At 37.7% G+C, this 18,176-nt stretch overlaps 1 protein-coding gene across 1 annotated transcript in view; it reads right to left on the bottom strand.

The window, feature by feature from the left end:
- Nucleotides 1–4,021: 4,021 nt before the first annotated feature.
- KAT6B (lysine acetyltransferase 6B) overlaps nt 4,022–18,176 on the bottom strand; it is a 109,230-nt gene continuing 95,075 nt past the window's right edge. The window contains exons 12-16 of the mRNA XM_080620788.1: nt 14,360–14,591; nt 12,097–12,256; nt 11,210–11,476; nt 9,664–9,973; nt 4,022–7,935 (exon numbers count right to left, since the gene is read on the bottom strand). Of these exons, the coding sequence (XP_080476914.1) occupies nt 5,453–7,935; nt 9,664–9,973; nt 11,210–11,476; nt 12,097–12,256; nt 14,360–14,591 (3,452 nt within the window). The 3' untranslated portion in view covers nt 4,022–5,452. The remainder of the gene's footprint in view (nt 7,936–9,663; nt 9,974–11,209; nt 11,477–12,096; nt 12,257–14,359; nt 14,592–18,176) is intronic.

Below are 18,176 nucleotides of genomic sequence, written 5' to 3' on the forward strand. Positions count from 1 at the left end.
CTCTTGGATTATGAAAAAAAACAAAAAAAAAACCCCAAAACCGAACACCCCCCCCAAATCACCCCCCCAAAAAAACCCCAACAACAATCCCTGTCATCCCCCCCAACAAAAAAAAAAAAAAAGGACCACAACAATGAAAAAAAACCCCACCAGAAATAAAAGGAAACTCAAAGGAGGTCATTTGACACTTCAACTATAAACGAGCAGTCACAAAAAAATGCTGTAAAGAGGGAAACAATTCTTGGATGGGATTCCTCAACTTTCCATCTACATCCACAGACCTTCAAACACACCTCTCCCACAGCACCTTGCTGTTTGCTGCAATACAATTCACAACCCAGACATGCAACGGTTCTCTCAGCTCTGTGCCTGACAAACCTGCCTTTCAGGCACATAGTCCCCCTCTTTCATTCATCCTGATGGAGAAAGCTGAACTTTTTCACCTCTGCAGCAGTAGCGTGTTTCTTAGCATTAGCCTCACAGACAGGAATTCTGTACCAAATGATACACAACAAATATCTACCAGGATCTCCCTCAGTCAAGTTACAGGCTATTTTCTTTCCTGTATCCTGCATGAGAGCTTGAAGACTGCGGTAACTGGAAGAGGGTTTTTAGCCAATTTACATGCAGAACTGTATTCGAACAAGGTTTTCAGAGGCTTAGAGACGAGCATTTCTTTTGCAGTCACACTTGTGCAAATACACAGGAAAGATTTTAATTTCTGAGGCCCAGCTGCTTTTCATAAGAGACTGACAAGAGCTCTCACACAACAGCCTCCCAACTACTGATAGAAAGCAAAATGCTAGAACTCTTAAGTAGTTCCCACTCATTTTGTCCTACATAGGAGATTAGGAAATCAGCACATTGCAACACTGACATAACGACAGAGGAATGCATCAACAATTTCCAAAGGACAGGATTCCAAGCTACTCAAACTAGAAGCTCCCTTTCTTGCATGGAGATGTGAAACAGGACAAAACTGGTTTGTTAATAAGTAAATCAACAGAAACCTGTACTCCCTTATTTCTACACATACTACTTGAAGACCTTAAACATGGCTTAATTAAGCTTATTCTTATTTAGCAGATGGGGAGAAGCTACCAAGAATTTAAATTACTCAACTAAAATAAAGTCTAAACTATAATCCTACCTTCTATCTTGTTACAAACTTCCTCCCTAAGCCACAACACTTGAAACAACAACTTCTGATCAATGCATACCCCATGGCTTCACTAGGGAAGAGTTGACCTATATGACTATACAGTTCATAAAAAAATGCTGGAAATACATAGTTTTAATACAAAGACATATTAAAGGTAAAGAGAAGCAAAAAAAAAAAAAAAAAAAAAAAAAGAAAAACAGAGTCATAAATCGCTATTACATTGGTCAAGCTTGCAGTCTCTAGAGAACAGGCTGTATTACCATCACCCTTATCACTACAGGCAATTGCCAGGGCCATTCTTTCCATTTACCAAACAGTATATAAATGGAGTTTGTTTCCATCAACTAACCTGTGTGATGGATAAATTAAAACAGCTTAGAAAACTAAAAGGTAAGACAACGATCTAAGGTAGAAGTCTTGTATCTTTAGAAGTCCTCTGTTTCTGCTTGTATCACATGGTTTCTTATGAAGTTAGTAAAAACAAACAAAAAAAATCAATCACTGCTAGGAGATCAGGTAGTCAGAGTGCAGTAACACTTATCATTCCTGTCTTTGCAAAAGGGCTAGAGTGCAGCTTTCAGGAGTACTGTCATCCTGCAACTTCCAGATGAAGAAGGTTCATCTCCAAAGGCAAGTATCTTCCCTGGAACCAGGTCTTGCCTGAAGCACTCTGCTGGTACGACTATGCTAGCTGAGCAATTCTGAAGTAAACATACTTCCTATGGACTTCCCAGCTTTTCTCCCCTTCTTATTTACTTCCCAGCTTTTCTCCCCTTCTTATTTACTTCCCAGCTTTTCTTCCTACCATTCTCACAGAATCAATTAGACTGAATCAGAAAAAGCAAAAGGTCTGGAACATGCAGCTTCCACAAAGGAGGCAACTCTTGCAGGTAGCTAACTACCTAACTAACAAGTGTTGGCAGCGTTGACTTCACCTACAAGCCATGTCTGCAAGCAATGTAGATGCAGAATGAGAGTTTATTTCATTCTTGCATGAAGTATTCTCTGTCAAACCAAAGAATAAGACTGCATGGGCAGGGAAACCTCCTGCATTTCACAAGAATCATTTGTTGCTACGCTATGAAGCATTCTTTTAAGACAATAAAGGAAAGAGCTAATTCTCAGCTGGGATGGTGCTAGAACACACAGTCAAAACTGACGCTGGGCACACAATATGTAGAACAGGTACATCTGTCAAGGGAAAGCCAGCCTTCTTATAAAACAAAAGCAATGCAATTCACAGCTAAATAGTCGCTACAGGAACAGCTGAAGCGAGAAGATATATTCTATTGAAAGGAATTCAGTTCTGAAACAAAAAGCCTTGGGAACTTGCCTATTGTGCATGCAGATCAAGCATGTCACTGTCCACCCAACTTGTAATCCATACATTGCAAATACAAAATTTTAGCAATATGCTGGAGTCAGGATGCACTGTTTCAGGTTAGCACATACTGAAATGGTAAAAAGGTCTAATCTGCCTGTATGGGGCAGGCTTGGAAATCTGAAACTAACCACGAGTGGGTAAAGACCCAGGTGTCTTTTTCACTCACTGTAAAAAACACACAAATGAAAAAAAAATCACAAAACACAGTGCTACTCTGAGATGCAATCACTGAAGAAAGGTACGAAGTCCTACTTATACACACTTGAAGGCTGCACCTTAACTGTGGAGTTCAACTTACCTTTTCCTAAGCATAAAAAAAGGTGACAGTAGCTTTGTGAAGATGAACACACATATAGTTTAAGTACTATGAACACTCTCTGCCTTCAAAAAACAAATCTGACAGTGTAAGTGCATGAACAACATGTTTGTTGTACTGTGCTCTCCGAATCAACCACTCTCAACCCCTAAATCACAAGTTACTCCAAATTACCATTTGACCCACAATGGTAGGTCCTGTTCAGATACACTACTTGTGACTGCTACCTCATCACGCTAGAAATGAACAGGTTATTTGCATGAATCTGAAACGTCAATTTTTTGATTTGGTAACACCACACACTTCAAGGTTTTTTATTTAAATAAATACACATTTCTCTGACTTTTGAGCATATAAAATATCACCTATAAAAGCTGCTTTATGTACTGGAATGGGGGCACAAGAGTTTTCAGTCGAGACAGCAAATCCTTTCCCCTTAGTTAGTAATCTTCCTGCAGTGGGCTAGCAGGGGGATTCAATGGGAACATTCACATGAGAAGTATTTTGAAAGTTTCTCACAGGGACTTTTTCCGGTGCAGGTTCACACACCCAATTTAACCTTGGTCCACTCATGAGCTCCACATATAGAATCATAGAATAGTTAGGGTTGGAAAGGACCTTAGGATCATCTAGTTCCAACCCCCCTGCCATGGGCAGGGACAGCCTTATGATTTTTACAGGCCTTCTATTACTAGGTTAGATAGAAGTGTTCATGTATGTGTTTGTGTGTGCACATGTACATGCATATATACAGAACTCAGAGGTTTAACACAAGACCTGCATCATCTTGTACTCAGCAACAATGACAAAGGAAGAAATTACAGTTCTGTTGTTAAGATACAGTTCAAACACCATGTGTGTTGCTATCATATACTCTTTTACAAATATATAAACACTTTCTATAGGAAAAGATGTTTCATACATTAAATACTGACAACCTTGTAATGTATTAAATACATATTTATTCAATATTTTATTAAGATTATTAAAAAAAATAATCTTAGATACTCTTTATTTTCACAAGGTGTATGCAATTATGATGAGTAACCACCTACACTTATGCTCTAACAGCCTAATCTACACCCCATCAACTTTAATGGGCTTTAGATCAAGCATGTGAGAGCGCTATAACAAACACTGTTTCAGGAGGTAATTCCCATGCAATATCAAACTATGACAACACACAAGAGGCTAAAAATGGCTCATCATAATTTATTTTATGTTAAAATGTACAGCTTGGGAGGTGGTGTTTCTTGCAGATTTTACTTTTGTTGCTTGGGTGGGTTTTTTGTGTTGATTTATTTTTTAAGTGACTGACTAAAAAGATAACAGATAAATACAAGAGTGTCACTGGGTCCTATTTTTACATGTATCAAGCCTCTTCTGTTCGGCCCTTACAGTCACTCTGTACAGGTACAAAGGCTACAAAAAAAGGAAGCAATATAAACAGACACAAATAACTTTTGCCTTTTTACATGCGATCTGTAAGCTTAGTTTGAGCTATTCACACGCTACTGCTCTATTTTTTCCCTTAAAAAATAACTCCAATATTTTATAAAGATAGAAAAATCTACAGATGGAATGAAAATGTAAAGTTAGAGGCATTTCCATAAAATAGCAACTTTACACCAAATTCACTACTTCTTTTTTAAATCCTGCCAAGTATCGGACATATATGAAAATGTTTCAAAACTTGACAAATAAACACTGAGATGTTTCAATCAACAAAAAAACATAAAAGTATTTATAAAACAGAAAGCTGCCTTTTTTTACTACCCCAGCCCCAAAGAAACTGGTCACAAAAACGGAAAAGAGTCTCAACTTTACACTAAACATACAGCAATAAAACCCTTTGAACTAACCAAAATGTGAATAGCTTTTGCAGCTTTTTTTATTAATTTTTACAAGTTCTATAATTAACAAAAATATAGTTCTGTTTTTTTTACCCCTCAAACTAGGGTAACCTAATCAAGGCAAAAAAATTAAGAAATGGCTTACTGTTAAGCACAACACTTGTACAGTACTACAAAATGCACTGTCACTAACAAAGACATTAGCGGCATGCAGAAGTGTCACCTTCAGAAACAAAATAATACAATAAAATAACTGCTAAAAGGCATTTACATGTAGGGAAAGGAGAGAGAAAAAGCTCACGATCCAGTACTGTCTGATAGTTTTGGAGTCTATTTATCCACATTTTTAATGGGAGCAGGCACATAAAATGGCTCTGAACCATCAGCTGCTGTGTTAATTGCAGTTCATAGAAAGAGTTCTTCCTTTCCAGAGAACTTCAAGCTCAATGAAATAAAAAATGGAAAACCACTTAATTCCCCCCAAAGAAAAAGTTTAATCCCACAAAGTTAAAAAAAAAAAGAAAAAATATATAAAAAAAAGAAACAAAACAACAGAACAAAAAATAAAGAAAAAATAAAAACTAATATAAGGCTTTCCGCTGCATACAGCTTTTAAATGGTGCCAACAAATGTTTTTGCATTCACACCAATTGCTGGTTTTGAAATCGTACTCTCCAAAAGATACTTGTGCAGATCAATCCAATATGCCAGTTTGGTAGTCTGTCTTTCCAAAGGGCCTACCTTCTCATATAGGATCCATTAAGAGACTGTTTAGACATGCCTGTATTCATGTAGCCATGATGCCCCGGAGGAGTGTACATCATGTTACTGTGGGGTGCTGTCTGCATTGGTTGCTGTGCATATGGCTGGGTTCCCATCATCCCCATCTGCATCTGCATAGGGTACTGGGGTGTCTGATTCATATACCCGTGATTACTGTGATATCCACTATTCATCATTGGCTGGGACATACTATAACCATTCATAGCATTAAGGGTATTCATATTCATGTTCACTGAATTAACATTATAAGCTGGGGCTGGCATCAGATTTACACTCATGTTCATACCACGCTGCATCGTTAAGGTCCGTGTGGGCCCTTGCATGGCCACAGTCTGTGAAGCACGCCCATAGATCTGTGGCTGATGGGCTGCAGCAGCAGGTGGCAGTGGTGTGGATTTGGTTCTCACAGAAACGTGACCTTTGCTGGCCATCTGAGTCTGCAGTCTTTGGGTGTGGGAGATTCCAATGTTCGATGAAGCCATATTACGCTGCAAAAGGGGAGGTGGTAAATTCATGGGAGGAGGAGTAAGGTTGGGGGGAGGGGTCATTGTAGCCTGTGCTTGGGGTCCTCCAGGAACAGCATGTGGAGACTGAGAAAGCTGAACAAGCCCTGTATTACTTAAAGGGGTTGACAAAGAGGCACTGTTTGCATAGGAAGTTACAGCAGCTGAATGGCTGTAAGGCAAAGAATGATCCATAAGCGTGTTAGTTAACTGTTGCAGTTTGGCAAGGCTGAAGGTGGCAGATGGCTGTGAGTAATGCCCTGCTCCAAACTCACTCTGCCCCATTCTTTCATATAATCCAATGTTGGCATTGCCAGTCTCAGGGATTTCAGTTAACTGCATAGGTGGTGTAAAATTAGCGGCCATGCTGCACTGGGACAACTGTTGGTTGCTGCTTGGAGGCCTTTCAACAACACAACCTTGGGGAGATTTTACATTACAAGTGGGAGGAGAACTGATGTTTGTTTGCATCATACTGCAGCTTCCATTAATGCTAGACATCTGCTGTGTCACTGCACAGCTACTCTGTGTTAGGTTACTAGATGTCAGGCTACTGTATGAGCAACTGTTTTGAGAAGAGTTGTTTCCACAGATACTACTACCCATTGTAGAATCATAACTGCTTGGGTTTTCATAGTTTTCTGTTGTGCTCTCAATGCTCCCTAAGTCACTAAACCCACTATCCACAACTTGTTGCGAATGATCAGAAACTGAGGGAACATCCATCATTGGGCTGGTCTCCATGTTCTGTAGAGACGGCACAGAAATGGCACTTTGATCTGGGCTGATCTGAGCATAGCTGTTCTCTAAAGGAGCAACATTTGGACTACTAACAGAACGAACTGACTGGCTGGGATGAGAGTGCACAGATGAAACTGGGCTACTGTGATCAGACTGCTGACAATCATCTAGTGTGGTCATTTGGGGACTTTGGTCATTATGGGTATAGTTTTGCAAACTTCTACAGGCCTCTTGAGTCTCTGCACAGTCCTGAAACGTATCTTCATTTTCACTTGATTCTTGAGTTAGAGACTGTACTGCTTGAACTGTCTCTGAATCAATCTCCATGGTCTCAGTACTCTCTCCCTTGAAACTGGAATGTAATTCTTCACCAGCTTTTTGGTCCTGGTTGTTATCTGTATGATCATCGTCAGATTCAGGCACTGGGTCTGAATCCGTACCAAGTTCTTTCTGGTCACTTTCACACTCATCAGCTGCAAGGTCAACACCACAATCCATTAAATCCTCCTGATGTGAATTACCAGTTTGAACATTTACGTCTAAAAAAGATTGCTGTGTTTCCAGCATTTCTTTGAAAGCTTCACCAGGCAATTCCTCTTTCTCCACTTCTGATGAACCCATGTGGCTATCATCTTCATCATCTGCATCATGATCCTCATTGTGAGACGGTTCTTCATCCTCTTCCTCCTCCTCCTCTTCCTGATCATCCAAATGCACAGACTCCTCTTTCTGCAGAAACACCTCTTCCGCTTTCTCTTTTTCATCTTTTGAATCGATTCCATCTTCTTCTACATTGCTTTCTTCTTCCCCAGCTTTCATTGTGTCGTCATCTTGTTTTTCAGATGGTTCACTGGGTGGATGCAGAGGTTCAGGTTCTACTTCTTTCACCTCATCATCTGGTGGCGGTAATACTTCAATAGGCTCTTTAATCTCTTCCTCCGTAACAGCAGTAACTGAGCAGGGCTTATCTTCAGCTACTTCCTGTTGTTCCTCCACCAACACCTGATAGTCAGGCTCCATAGGAGTCTCAGGTGGAGTGTATAAGTTAAGCTTAAAGCCAGGTTTTCTTTCTTTGCTTTGCCTCCATTTGGATGGACCACGCTTAACTCCTTTGGGCCAACCCTGCTTACTCTTTAAAGGTTCAAGATTGTCTTTAGTGCTTTCCTCCAACACAGCTACATCCTCTGTATTATCTTTGGAAGGCAATAAACAGAGACAAAAGAAAAGTCTTAGCTTGCACAAACTAAACAATATTTCAAACATAAACCCAAAAGTAATTACAAACTCAAAACATATTAAGAAACTCTGGAATAAAAGGCATTAACAGATTTCAAACCACAACAGAATGATGTAGTATCTACAGCTCAAACACATACAAATATGTAAAGTGTCCTTGTTCAGTGGCCTTTTGACAGTGACTCTCAGAACCACTATTTATACACTAGAAGAATCCCAGAGATTTAAGTCACATGCAAACTAAATCCTAGGATCTTCTCATGGGCAGCATATCACGACACAGCTCACAGTACGGGACAAATGCAATTGATAGTTGAAATTAAACACAGAATGCATCTGAATACTAAATTAATCCACTGATTATTAAAAAAAAACCCTTCCCAAACACACAAACATATTCCTTCTTCTTCTCTCTTCCCAGATACCACTTATACACCAGGAAAAGGTAGAATTCTCAGGATATAATATGCTGTGCTTGGGAGTGTAATGGCTTCAGTGACATTCCTTTGCCAACTTCTGCCACTCACTGTAATGTTATAACACTCCTACAATCAATTAATGTGATGACATGGTTCATGGACAGACACACGGTATCAATCTAGTTAAAGAAGTGCAAACCTGACCACTGGGACATAGCTGGAACACTCTGAATTTGCTACTATTAGTTCAATTCATTTCTGTTGAGAAGCAGGAAAAAGTGCTAATATTCTAATGTACCTGTGCACTGGTTTGGAACAGCACCAACATTTGTAAGCATGGTTGCTCTAGTCACGCAAAAGCTGTTTAAAATAGAAATCAGTGCCTGATCCCTCCACTGAGGATTACAAAGATTAACTTCCCATGCAATTATGAAAATACTAAAATAGTACCCATTGGCTTCTTCTAGAAATTACACAGATCTGAGATTCCAGCCATTCATTCTGGAGTTAAAACTTATAAACGTAACTTGAGAACCAGGAGACCAAAGGATGAGTGTATGTTCAGAACAGCTCATTAGTAGTTTCACTCTCCATCCATTACCTTTTCTGCCAGGAAATATCCCTGAAATCAAACTAGATAAGCAACTTTGAAAGGACATAGTTTTAACTACTTCTTCCCTTTGTGGGGAAAAACCACAGGGACCCTAGCGCTGAGACCCTAATATGCCTAGTGTAGCAAACATTCAATTACCGAGAATACCGAATGGAAAGATATCTGTGCAAATCAAATCTTACTCTTGCTTGTATCCTTTACTAAGGATACAAAAGCAGTATTAGACAAGATTCCAGTGATACCCCTGCTCTGTTGCCCATTAAATACCGTGCTGTAGGGACAAAAAAGTTGCTTCTGGCAACATGACAAGGACTGCAGTGCTCCAGACTAAAAAACATTTGTTTTCTGAACACAAAAGCCAGAATATTAATGGGTCATGAAAAACAGAAGTAGTAAACACAATCAAAACATGAAAAATCTGAAGCCTCCACTGAATTTTAATGAACTAAATGAGATTAATGGCTCCTGTAGGACCTCTAAGCAGGAAGCATTAAGACTGTAAGATTTTAAGACCAAAATGGCTAAATAAAAAAATAGCTAAATAGATCTCATTAAAAGATTTCCAGATTTCCCAGATTTATGACAAAAACAAACACTTCCTTTGAAGGCCACCAATCAAATTTTGTGAAGATATAAGAAAACTTTCAGCTTACTTGTACAATTGTCATCACTCCTGTAACAACAAGTATCTTTCTCCTCCTTGCTCTGCTCTTCTTCCTCCTCCTTCTCCTGTTTTTGCTGCCCAGGTTGATACTCAAAAGCTTTCCTAATTACAGGCTTCAAATCATCATCTTCCCCATCCATCTCACACGTAGGTTCCAGCTGTGGCATGGGACGTTCTTCATCTGAGTTATCAAATGGCTCATTCAACACTTCTGTTGTTTCAGAAATTGTCTCTGTTGTAACACTGCTATTAATCCTTCTGCGTTTACGCCCCCTTTTCTTTTTCAGTATGAAAGGTCTCTGAAAAATAATTCCACAAATATAAGTCTTCCTACATACCTGTTTGTTAACTGAATCTGGGCATAAATAAATCCATTTTTGTATACAGAGTTTATAATAATCTATTTAATCTATTTACTGATTAAAAAAAACCAAAAAAAAATCAAATTTATGTAGACAGATTCTAAAAATGAAATGTAAAATAGGTATGCATGTATACATGCACGCAACCTTTCTACAGGCAAAAATAAAGACTAGAATTTTCTTCATATTTTAGTGACTTTTACCTTCTGTCAAATAATATTCATACCAATACTACATAAATTGTCATTTCCCAACAACCTTCACAAGTATCGAAGTCTATACTTCTGCATTTTTGGTTTCTGCTATTTTAGAAGTATGTATATAGAAAAACAGGTAACAGCAAAGAAAGTGACCCTCAAGCTTCACACTGATTTCAATAATACACTAAAAGAATCCTATGCGTGGCTGCTATAAAGGAAAAAATCAGTTCAACAGCTTATATTTCTATTATTATGCATTCTCAAGGATTTACAGTAACTTTTAAGTTTGCTCATCTAAAGTATAAACAAAAGGACACTCCAGTTCCCTAATTGTAACCAGACATGTAAACACATATACTAAGACTACTGCTTTAAAATTTTGGGATGCTTAGCTTACTAATTTAAACCATTCAAACAGCTGATTTTTTCAATGAAATTAAGTGTTAATAAGCACTGCCTAACCAGAATTTAACGTTTAAATCCCTTGGAATTTAGGAGAATATGGGTAAAAAAAAAACAACCAAACCCAAACCAACCAAACCCCCTTTTAACAGCATTTGCTTTTAAAAAACAGTATTTCCCTTTAAGGAGTTTCTGTATTATAGACAAGAAGATAACAAACACCACAAGCTGGACTCCATCTTAAAATGAATAAAGGAAAACCCATTAAAATATCCAACTAATACCCGTGCCAAACAGCAGAGGGCAACCACTATTTTAAAAATAAACAGGAAATTCTGATTTTTTTTTTTTTTTTTTTAACTAGCATTTTACAGTTTTGTCAAAATCAAAAAGGTGAAAGAATGGACTGAGAGGAACCAGAAGACAGGAGTTGTTCAGTGTCCAAACAATACAGGACAAATTACAGCAGTCCAATAAATGTTCATAAAAGACCAGATTGTTATTTCAACAATAACTATTTGATTGAAATCAGAGATAAATGACTTGAAACCAAACCACTGAAGTAACACACCTTTCTTTTTATGGCCAGGGACTGTGGCTTTGTCAGCCGGGGAGGCGAATTCTGCTGACTCTCATCCCCGCCGTCCTCCTCGCTGCTTTCCTTCGATTGCTCTGTGGATTGCCCTCGCTCCCCCACCATTGCCACACTTTCTGGAGATCGCAAATATTTATTTTTAGATTGTACTTTTGCAGGTGATTGCCTACTATTAGTTCTTGTGGAGAATATTTCTTGCTCTTCCTTTTCCCAGCAGCTAGCTTGTTCCATCAGACGCTCAGCCTGAAGGGTTGAGGTTAAAATAACAGGTCACTGAAACAGCATTCACCTAACCATATCCCTTATGTTCAGCTAAAGAGTTACAATAAGTCAACCCCGATTAGCACTGCTGGCTAACTTAGCAACAACATTTCAGCTGAATCATCTAGTAGCTCCTTTACAACCGTTAGGATAACAAACCAAAGAAGATTGCATTTCATGGGATATTTAGCACTATTAATGATGCAGCGAATTGATTTAAGTCCTTTAGCACTACATTACATGCCCACTGACTGGATCACTTTGAGCAAGTTCATAACACAAAGAATCGATTGACACTGCAGGCCCTGAGCTCTGCACCAAATTTGATCTGATTACATGCTTTTCGACTACCTCACAAGTGATAAATACAGCTCCATGACAAGTGATTCAATGTTTTAAGTTATCATATTCATTCCCAAAAAGTTACCACGTCTTGCTGCACAGCCTCCAAAAACTGTGCATTACAATAATATCAGTATCCTCTACCATTAAGCAGTGGTCAAAGTTAAAACTGCTCTAATTTAAGACAGCCTAATTTTGAATATTCAGAGTAATGAAATCCAAAGGAAGGGAAATTCAGCATAAGAAGGTGCTGCTATTACCTCCTTTTCTGCTTCTCTCTCTTCTTCAGAAACTGCAGCATTGGAAACTAACAAAGGAGTCCATCTCAAGCTTTCAGGATCTACTTCATTGATACGTGGATTCGCTTTCAGTTTCTCCATATGACTTGAAATCAGCTTTTCCCTTCTAATAATTACAAATCTACAATCCAATAAATAGTAACTTATTTTAGAAAGTAATCTCCCAAATCAACCTTCCTACAGTTTAAATCCTTATGCACAATAAAAAATAGATGGGTAACTAAATGGATACATCAAACTACAAATATCAGCTGACACACATAGATAACATGCTTACACTACTGTTTACTAGAAGGAAGTGCGGAAATAGAAGTATATGAAGTGAAAGCACGATGCTAAACATCACCAGGGCAACAGAGAGGAACATAAAGGTTTTATAATTGACTACTCTAAATGTATGCAGGAGGCTTAGTGTTGGCACTTCAGTAACTGGCAGAACAATTTCCGATTTTAATGTGACACATGAGCATAAACAGAAAACACTGTGGATCATCAAGTACAGAGTGAGAAAACCATTAATATTACAACTGAGGATGGCAGCTAACTGGACAAGAAAGAGAGTTAGAAACACAGGTTTTCTAACAAAGAATAAACACATAATTTAGCCCTATGCTGTTGCAGTAGAAAACGATTTTCTTATTACCATGAAATGAAGTAGATGAAGACTAGCATAAAGCACACTATGCTAATATACCAGCATGTATCTTGCCAAAGTCCCTTGTTACAAAGAACTATGCAATTCTAAACAACGAAAATATTTGATGTTTTTTAGCAAGGCTTTCAAATGCTGTAAAAACCAGGCAAGTTAAATGACAATATTGCTTACCACTGAGAGAATGCTTTAAAAAGAAAATAAAAATTTCAAAACCAGGTGAACCCTTTTCACAGAACTGTGACAAGTTTTTACTTAACTACGTGTGAGAAAAAATAACCAAGTGTAGAAAATCATAAAAAGCTATACCAAATTCCCAAGGTTGGTCTCTAGCAGGAATTTCAAAGATGTGATTTCTTTCCCTGGCTCAGCCACTGACCTTCTGGACACTTTGAGCCAAGTTAGTTCACCTCCCTGTCTAAGCTTTACTACCTATGAAAAAAGACTAACCAATCTTGCTTATAAAATATTCTGATTTCTATAGATGAAAAACATATTATTTTCCAATGGGGTGTCAGTATTCAGGGTCTGTAATAATTTGTGCCAGGGGAGAAGCTGCACACAAGTAATACTGGTTCTACCTTAGAATGCATTTGTCCCATTGGATTGTCCATAAATAAACATCCCAGAAAGTTAATGTTTCAATGCAGTGATAGCCCTCCTCTTACTACTCTCGTAACACCATCCTGTAAGACAGTCTCCCTTCTGAGTAGTCGCATTTTTTTAGTTCAAAACTTCCTAGCTTTGAATACTAGTGCTGGTGCAAGTGAAAATTACTGAAGCTGAGCTATTCCTGATACTCCATTTTTTTTTTTTTTTTTTTTTGCAACCATCTGTAAGGCAGTTTTGCTTATTATAAAGTTTCTATGATTGGAATACCCAGTAAGAATTACTAAGCTCTTCAGAAACACAAATACCATTAACAGTCATTTAAGGCATTTTATAAAAAAGAGCTCAAACAACAAAACCACCACACTTAAAATATGTAGTATCAACCAAGATCATTAAGAATTAGGATATTTAAAAACAGGCTGTCAGCTTCCCAGTGCACTAACTTTCAACACTGATCATAACATTAAATAGAAACTTCCATTCCCAGTACTTTGGGGAGGAGGACTTCATGTAGAGCTGATCAGATCCAATAGCTTGTGTGAATTCAGTCATGACTGAAAAAGGGGATATGTAGAGAGAGACTGCCACCCACAAACCCAGATTTTTCTCTCACTGGTATTCAAAGTACGATATTTGCAAACAAGAGTTGGGAATTGTACTTACGGAAGATGATACTGAATGAAACAAAATTCTTCTCTGAAAATACTTCAAACTGGCTGCACTCTTCTAAATAACCATTAACGTGAAAAGAGGATCCAAAAAACCTCACCATTTGTATAGGGAGAAAACTCTTTACCCCATCAGCAAGACCTGGCTGTACTCACTTCTTCAGTAAGATGGTTATCATTCACACTGAAGTTTACACAGACATTTTTCACATCAACCATTCTCCAAGTAGAGAATGTGAATATTTGGTCTCAGTATTTTTAATTTTTTTTTATTTAAACAAGACTCACTGACCTATCTTCTCTTTTATCTATCATGCTATGTTGTTGCAGGGTTGTGGCAATATCATGTGGGCACATTCCAGTAGCTCGACTCATTCCTTTGATGCTGATTTGTTTTTCATGGTGGCAGTTCAGGTATTCTAATATAACACTTTTCCAGTAAGCCAAGTATGAGAGACGACCCAGATCAGACAATGGCTTTTCAGGGGATCCTGCTTGACCCTCTCTTCTAGAAAGTAAATAGCCTATAAGGAAAAGAAACAGAAAACCTTATTGAGATAACAAAACCAAGGAATTTTAATCTACCCCTGAAGAAAAGTGGTATTAATACAAAGATCATCATGATTGATTAATTATTGGCAACTCTTGCAATTTAAGAAAGTCTGTCTATGAAAAAGATTGGTTTTCATCATTACAGCATTACAGGAAAAGATTAAGTCCTTCTAGGAGACTCAGATCTTATGAGAATCAAACACTAACCACACCCTCAACCAAACACACACACACACACCCTCCTTAATTATAAGGAGAAAAGAAAAAACCAACATGTTCCAGAACCAGTCTCATCATACACAATCTCATTTAGAACTACAACTTCCTGGCCTTCTGAGAAACTTTTACACCTGAGCTACATCACTGAAGCCAAAGAATTTTCAGAAGAATCTCAAGAGGAAGTGTAATGGGTAATATCTTAAGTCTTTTTTCTTCAAGAAGCCCCAGGTGACGTAAGTTTTTGATTAAACAGTAAATTGCATTTCACAGGTAACATATAATTCACAAGTTGAATTACCAGAAGAGTTACTTAGAAGAAACAATAATAATCTCCCTTAATGTTTAAGAAGAGTCACATAACTTCAACTCACGGTCTTCAAAACCAGTTTCCAATCAGCTATTATAAAACACAATACCTTCATTTTATAGTCTATGTATGCCGTAAGTCCTTTTTAACTCTCTTCAGTTTTAAGAAACTTCTACCATTTAAAGAAGAACACACTTGCCTGGTAGTAACCTAAGTCTCGTATTTGCCACCATTAAAATTAATTCAGGAATAAAACCCCACAATTAATAAAATGCATCCTTTCACAGTAGTTCATCCCTCCATGATACATATTCTGCACTTTACAAACACTACCAAAACATGGGCCTTGAACACCAGGCTTATAAAACACTTATTCCAATATGTGGAATTACTTTACTCAATGTCATTTGGAATCCACCAACATGGACAGTTCTTTTGCCTTCCAACATTCTCAAACACTTATTTAAGTTGGAATCCCTCCTTTTAGCCTTCAAAGATCGCTTTAACACCTATCTAGTGCAATCATATCCCATTTGCTAAATAAATCCTCCTGACTTCTTCACAAAGTTTCTTCTAATCAGGTTAGTTGTAAATTAAAATCACAGGATTAACATTCAGCTTTGAGTGAAGTAGTGGCTGTTTCCTTATTTTGCTGTATGCTCTCCCATATGCCAACTGTGCACATTCATACATCTATCTTCTCAAATATGTAAAAATACAAAATGCACACACACACACATATATTTACTCAGCTTCAAACAATGGTCTTCCCATTTTCAGGAGCAATGCAAAAGATCCACAACAGAATTTGGAAAGAGCCAGATGGTCATCATACGCTTACACCCAGTTTGCATAAAGATGTTTACACAGAAAAGCAGACATCCTACTACATTTCAAGTGGTCAGTAACAACACAGATACTGAAATAAGTACTGTTCCCTACCTATTAGCATGATTTATGAAAAAACTGTCAGAGCTTCAGGAGGAATACCATCCCACATCTGCCTACTTCGACATAGCACATAGATGCCTACATAAAATGTGTCTTCATCTGCATGGTACCACTGGAAACTCAGCAAGTAAATTTATTCTGTTTTACAGAAGAAACACTACTTTAAAACTGAAGGAAGGTGGTTTACCAGGTGAAGTTGCAGCATATTAAGGGTTTTTAGAACTAGATGATACATCTTTGTACTACATGTAACTGTTCTCAACAGGATAAACCAAACCACGTTCAAAACCATGTTACATCCTTAATAGCTTGAAGGTAATGAATTTTATTACTTCCAACTGCACAAAAGGAGACCTATAACACCTAGCCTATTCTGCATGATTTTAGGCAAAACTTCACCTGTACCTAGAAAGGATTTTGAAATAGCTTGTTCACAACACATAGCAGTAAGATTTATATTAAGACACTGTTGCAAAACTGCAGCAGTACAAGTAGTGAAAGAAGTCTCAACACAAAAAAACAGAGGGAGAATAACCTGCATTTTAAAAATAAATTCACGAGAACTTACAGCTGCTTTGAGTAACTTTACAGTTTAACCTTCCAGCTTCACACTGAAGAAAACCCGTACACAAATACAAAGCGTTTGTGAGCTGTTTGCAAGACCTGCATTTCATTCTTGTATTTCATTACACTTGAAAATTACTTTTGACAAGAACTTCCTTCCTCTGCTTCCATTTTCCTCATGCGTAACAAGGCTGTAACTATACTTTCCTTGTAAGTATCATACAAGGCTTAGTAAGAAACCATTCAAACTAGAGTTTGAATCATTAGTTAAGCAACCACAAGTAGCTTTATAGTTATACTAGTATATCCCTGCTAAATGGATCTTACCAATCACCAGGAACTTTGAGACTAGTTTCTCAGTAGAAATTTTCTCATATTTTTACCCTGCATTAAAGCAGTGACACTTAACCTGCATGGCAGTAACATCTGTCTGTATTCTTCAACTGTTCTACAACGTACCTATGCTTATCCAAGATACATTCTATAGGATCAAAAATACAAAGTTGAAGTAACAGTCTCCGTTACATGTAGCCATCACTGAATGGAAAGTTTCTCTTAAAAGAGATTCTGTGATTTGGATGACATCCATTAAACTAAACTTACCAAAGAACCACCAAATAAAATTGATCTAAGTTGCAGGTAAATAAAAAACGCTAATCTTGGTTTCTTGTGTATCTATCCTGAAGCATCTGAAATTAGTACACTATACCGCTGTTAAACACATACCCCCAGTGTCATTTTGTCTACCCAAGTAATGGATAGCCACAAGGTGGAAACTTGGAAGAACCTTCTTAAACTATAACCCCAAATATCAGACCATGAACAACAGCAACATTCAGAGGACAAAATAGAGCTCCTCCCCACCCAGCCCCCAAGAGTAAACAAGTCAGAACGTAAGTCAGAAAATAAGTTTAACACAGACACACAAAATAAATTACAAACAGAACAGAAAGAAAAAAAACCCCCAAAACCCCCAAAAAAACCCCAACAACAAAAAACCCCTCAACCAACCCCTCAACAAAGTATAAAACCTAATCTAGAAGAACCATGAGTTGTCTATCTTATTTTCTGGGAATGTGAGTGATACTATCTCAAAATTAAATAGCCAAAATACTATGAATGATTTTTATTTCTTGCATCATCTCCAGACTTCATAGTGAAGTAACATGCCACATGTAATTTACAGCCTTTGATTTTTGTCATGCAAACCTTCCCAGAACCACTAAGGTTTTATCATATTCAAGATTTAAAACAACTAGAAGAAACTCAATCCAAGAACTGTGCATTACGCATATATTTTATGCCTCCAATAAAAATTTAGGAGACAATCAGACAGTAAAGCATAAAGAGATTAACTTGAGCAGTATCTTGCAATTTCAATCTACATCATCCCTATGTAACTTCCCTGAAATACCTGCAGCATGCTCCACAATGCTGTGGCTCACACGAACACTTACATGAAAACAAAGCACTTGCATGAAAACGAAAACTTGAATATATATATATAAGTCTCCAG

This window comes from Psittacula echo, assembly GCF_963264785.1.
Source record: "Psittacula echo genome assembly, chromosome: 6".
Taxonomy (NCBI): Eukaryota; Metazoa; Chordata; class Aves; order Psittaciformes; family Psittacidae; genus Psittacula; species Psittacula echo.